Source organism: Ixodes scapularis, unplaced genomic scaffold (genome assembly GCF_016920785.2).
Source record: "Ixodes scapularis isolate PalLabHiFi unplaced genomic scaffold, ASM1692078v2 PGA_scaffold6__148_contigs__length_123643588, whole genome shotgun sequence".
NCBI lineage: Eukaryota > Metazoa > Arthropoda > Arachnida > Ixodida > Ixodidae > Ixodes > Ixodes scapularis.
In genome coordinates, this window is record NW_024609881.1 from 1,735,140 (window position 1) to 1,740,045 (window position 4,906).

Below are 4,906 nucleotides of genomic sequence, written 5' to 3' on the forward strand. Positions count from 1 at the left end.
GTGTCATCATGTCCGAATCTAATGTCATGTGTCGGTTAACTGTGACGTCACTCTTTAACCTATAGATAGCGCGGCTGCTATCAGTATAAAAGCAGCCATGAGTGTGCCTACGGGGTTGTTGTATTCTTGGCATCATCGAATAAACATGCAAGCTGCAGAACTGAGTACTTCCCTTGAGGCTAAAACAGTGGCGACGAGGATGGGATGGCCGAGAAGACAGAAGCCAGCACTGTCATCGGCAAAAACCCAAGCGCCTTGACCGAGGACCACGGGATGGCTTCGTGCGGCGGCCGGTTCGAGCAGTTCATAGAAGATGGGGAGGAAGACTTCGAGTCGTACGTCGAGCGGATGGAACACTATCTTCGAGCAACGAAGGTGAGCGACGACTTGAAAGTCTCGGTCTTCGTAACGGCCATCGGGAAGCAAGCGTACCGCACGTTGAAGACGCTGTTAACACCAGTGAAGCCAGAACAAAAGGACTATGCGCATCTGGTCGCGGTCCTCAGGGAGCATTACGCTCCGAAGCCGATGGTAATCGCCGAGCGATTCAGATTCAACCGGAGGGCCCAGCTCGAGAAGGAAACGGTGGCGACATACACGGTTGAGTTAAAAAGGCTCGCGGCCACCTGCGAGTTCGGGCAGTTCCTGGATGAAGCACTCCGGGACCGTTTTGTCGCGGGGCTAAAGGACCAGGCAGCCCAAGCAGAGCTTCTAAAAAAGAAAACTCTAACTTTTTCGGCGGCATGCGACATTGCCAGAAGCATTGAACTCGCACGAGCAGAGACCAAGATATTTCAGCCAGCAGCCTCTGAACAACTAGAGGTGAACGCCGTCCAACGTCTAGGCCCAAACAGGAACGTCGGAGCGGCTACCAGGAAGGCGACGATGGAAGTCAACACTGAGAGGCCCGAGGCGTCAGGCTGTTTCCGCTGCGGAGCACCCCATCACGAGTCAAGTTGCCCGTTTCGGAAGAACAAGTGCCGAGCGTGTAGACGAGTGGGACACTTGGCAAGGGCCTGCAAAGCAACGTCCCGTTTGGTGCAAGCCGTGGACGACAGTAGTGGTGAGGAAAAAGTTTGGCTGTACAACATTGGCTCCTGCAGTGCTAGAAAAGGGGGTTACACTACTGAAGTTCGAGTGGCGGGAACAATGGTGACAATGCAAGTTGATACGGGAGCCTCGGTTTCCATTGTGCCTGAAGAGGTGTATAAGCAGTACTGGCCTGGATTGTCTCTCTCAAACTGCCGCCTAAAGTTGAAAACTTATGGGGGCGTGCCTTTGGAGGTATTAGGCAAGTTGATTGTACCTGTGGAGCACAATGGGCAGACCATGACGTTGTCGCTTGTAGTGGTTCGCACGCCGCAGAAATGCGAGACTGTGTTAATGGGCCGCGATTGGCTAGAAGCGTTGAGGCTAGACTGGATGAGCGTGTATGGGGTTAGTCTAGACCAAGTGGCAGGGCTGGTTCACCGATTCTCGGAGGTGTTTGAGCCTGAGCTGGGATTAATCGCGGGCAGTCAAGTTAAATTAGTATTGAAGGACGACACGACCCCAGTCTTTTGTAAACATAGAACTGTACCATTCGCTTTAAGGGAGTCAGTAGAACAAGAGTTGCATGCGCTCGTGAAAACGGGAGTCCTGGTCCCTGTTCAGCAGAGTGAGTGGGCAACACCGTTGGTCGTTGTCCCTAAGCCGAACAACAAAGTGAGGTTGTGCGGCGACTATAAAGTGACGCTGAACCCGAATCTCAGAACAGACCACTATCCCTTGCCGGTAATGGAAGACGTGTTTGCAACGCTACACGGGTGCAAATATTTCACGGTACTTGATCTTTCTACAGCGTACCAGCAGCTGCAACTGCACCCGGATTCGCAGTCTCTTGTAACTGTAAACACGCATATGGGCTTGTTTAAGTATACACGCCTTCCATACGGCATCACGAGTGCACCGTCTATTTTTCAGGCTGTAATGGACGAAATATTGAAGGGCCTTGACAGAGTATCATGCTATCTTGATGATGTGTTGATAGCCGGAGAAACTTCGGAAGAATGTTATCGAAAAGTGGAAAGCGTGCTGACAAGGTTCAAGGAGCGCGGTATCAAAGTAAAAAAAGAAAAATGCAAGTTTCTTCAGACGTCGGTGGCTTACTTGGGCCACGTAATTGATAAACATGGGATTCGGCCTTCCGAGGAAAACCTACGCGCAATCAAAGAGGCGCCAAAACCCCAGAACAAACAAGAGCTGCGAGCGTACCTGGGGCTGCTAAATTTCTACGGGAAATTTGTTCCGAACATGTCAGCAGAGCTGAAGCCACTTCACCAGTTACTAAGTGACAGCACCAGTTGGGATTGGACCGTAGTGGAGGAAAAAGTGTTTCAAGAAACAAAACGGTGGCTAACGCACGAACGAGTGTTGACTTACTACGATCCCGAAAAGGACCTCGGTCTTGTATGTGACGCGTCGGCATACGGCGTCGGCGCGATACTCTTTCATAAAGTTGGTACTGAGGAGAGGCCCATCGCTTTCGCGTCTAGGACGCTCTGCAAGGCGGAGCAAGGCTACGCGCACATTGAAAAAGAGGCGCTTGCAGTGGTTTTTGGTTTAAAAAAATTTCACAAGTTCCTCTTCGGCCGAAAATTTTGCATCTACTCTGACCATCAACCACTGGTGGGAATTCTGGGACATGGTAAGCCGATTCCTGCAATGTCAGCAGCACGCGTGCAGCGCTGGGCTTTGCTGCTTGCCGCTTATAACTATGTTTGGGTGTATCGAAAATCCAGTGATATAGGAAATGCCGACGCGCTTTCACGGCTACCGCTGCCAAACAAAGATGAGTCAGAGTGCGTGCAGTTCTTTTCGGCGCTAGACGAAGCTCCACTATCTGCAAAAGAGATAAGACGGGAAACGCGAAGGGATCAGTTGTTGTCGAAAGTGCTGTTCTACACACAAAACGGCTGGCCTTCGAAAGTTACAGACGATTTGCTAGCGCCTTACTATGTTCGACGTAACGAACTGTCAGTCGATCAAGATTGTGTAACTTGGGGTAATCGCGTAGTGGTTCCGTTGTCACTCAGAAGTAGCGTCTTGACGATGCTGCACGAAGGTCATCCGGGGATGACGCGAATGAAAATGTTGTCCAGGTGCCACGTTTGGTGGCCTCGTCTAACACAAGATGTAGAGCAAACAGTGAAACAGTGCGTCACGTGTCAGCTGTCGCAAAATGCTGCGCCCAAGGTACCCTTGTTGTCGTGGGGTTGGCCTAAGCGTAGATGGGAGAGAGTGCATATAGACTATGCGTATCGCGATCAGCAATGGTTTCTTGTGCTGGTGGACGCCCATTCTAAATGGATTGAAGTGTTTGTGATGAACAGTACTAGTAGTGAGAAGACCGTGGAAAAACTGCGCAGTGTGTTTGCGGCATACGGGCTACCGGAAGAGGTAGTGACCGATAATGGGCCTCAATTCACATCAGCAGATTTCGAACTCTTTTTGAGTAGGAATGGCGTCCTACACAGCAAGTCTCCGCCCTACCATCCCGCCTCCAATGGCAGCGCGGAACGCTGCGTACAAACCGTGAAAAAGGCTTTGTTTAAACAAGTGCTGGACGAGCAGAGAAGCGGCCATGCGAAGTCTCTGCAACATCGCGTCGATCAGTTCCTATTTAGTTACAGGAACACACCCACTGGGACAACCGATGAAACTCCGGCCCAGCTGTTCCTGTCCTGGAGGCCCAGAACAAGACTGAGTCTGCTGCACCCCGACATAGAGCAACGAATGAAAAAGAGACTCGAGCGAACCAAAGAATACGCAGACCAGCACCGGGGGCCCTGGAGAGAGTTCACTGAGGGTGACCAAGTTATAATAAAAGGCTTACGGGCCGGAGATTCCAAATGGCTGACGGGCACAATAAGCAAGCGTGTGAGCCCAGCTACGTATCTGGTTTGGGTTGGGGGGGAAGAGCGGTACATTCATGCTGACAACCTGCGGCCAAGATCATTTCAGGCTGACCTGAGGACACCTAACCGACTGGAGCAGTTTTCGGACATCGAGACCGATACGGCTACAACTGACAATGAATCACCTGACGACCATGACCCGGCACAAGCAGAGAACGGAGCCGCGACACCACGGGCACCTGACCCAGGCCGCAGCATGCCCAGTGCTGTGACTGTTGGTCCCAATGCCCCACTATCGGACAACCGGGCCTCCAGACTGGAAGCTCCGCCGGCTTCTCCACTCTTGCCTCGGCGCAGCACACGGCCAAGCCGACCCCCAGAGCGCTACAAGCCGTAGACTCCACAAACTTTCTAAAGGGGAAGGAATGTTGTGTCATCATGTCCGAATCTAATGTCATGTGTCGGTTAACTGTGACGTCACTCTTTAACCTATAGATAGCGCGGCTGCTATCAGTATAAAAGCAGCCATGAGTGTGCCTACGGGGTTGTTGTATTCTTGGCATCATCGAATAAACATGCAAGCTGCAGAACTGAGTACTTCCCTTGAGGCTAAAACAGAAACAACGTACCGCTCGAGTTATTTCATCTGCCCTCTCTGAAAGGCGAAGTCGCACGAAAGGTAAGAGAGACGCAGACGACGTTGCGAGCAGACGACGTTGCAAAGGAGCAGACGACACTCAGATAGGGGGTCGCGATCAGCCAATGAGGGCTCGGCGTTCTGACGTCACCGCTACTTTCCTTCTCGTGCGCAGAAGACGAAAATGAGCCCACTTGCGAGGCGTATTGTTTCCCCACTTGGCACAGCAGGTGGTGTGGTATTGACGAATATCCATGTTTGACCGCATTACAAAAACAACGAGTTTCCACGAAAAAAGAAAAGAAAGCCGCGCGCACACGAATGCAGCACAAATCTCGCGGCGCGACGTACTCCCAGAAGCGAAACAGCCCGC

General features: G+C 51.8%; 2 protein-coding genes across 2 annotated transcripts; both read left to right on the plus strand.

The window, feature by feature from the left end:
* Positions 1–256: 256 nt before the first annotated feature.
* Positions 257–1,591, plus strand: LOC115328997. Its single transcript, XM_042294523.1, has 2 exons — positions 257–1,437; positions 1,556–1,591. Exons 1-2 carry the CDS (start codon positions 274–276, stop codon positions 1,589–1,591), a joined length of 1,200 nt encoding a protein of 399 aa, XP_042150457.1. The 5' UTR covers positions 257–273.
* Positions 1,592–3,182: 1,591 nt separating this feature from the next.
* LOC120841834 (uncharacterized protein K02A2.6-like) lies at positions 3,183–4,293 on the plus strand. The gene has a single exon (XM_040212831.2). It carries the CDS (start codon positions 3,364–3,366, stop codon positions 4,291–4,293), a length of 930 nt encoding a protein of 309 aa, XP_040068765.2. The 5' UTR covers positions 3,183–3,363.
* The last annotated feature ends 613 nt before the right edge of the window (positions 4,294–4,906 follow it).

Coding starts and splice junctions, on each gene's coding strand:
- LOC120841834 (XM_040212831.2), top strand. CDS start 3,364: ATGAACAGTACTAGTAGTGAGAAGACCGTGGAAAAACTGCGCAGTGTG.
- LOC115328997 (XM_042294523.1), top strand. CDS start 274: ATGGCTTCGTGCGGCGGCCGGTTCGAGCAGTTCATAGAAGATGGGGAG. Junction 1,438..1,555: donor ACTGGATGAGCGTGTATGGG/GTTAGTCTAGAC, acceptor ACACGACCCCAG/TCTTTTGTAAACATAGAACT.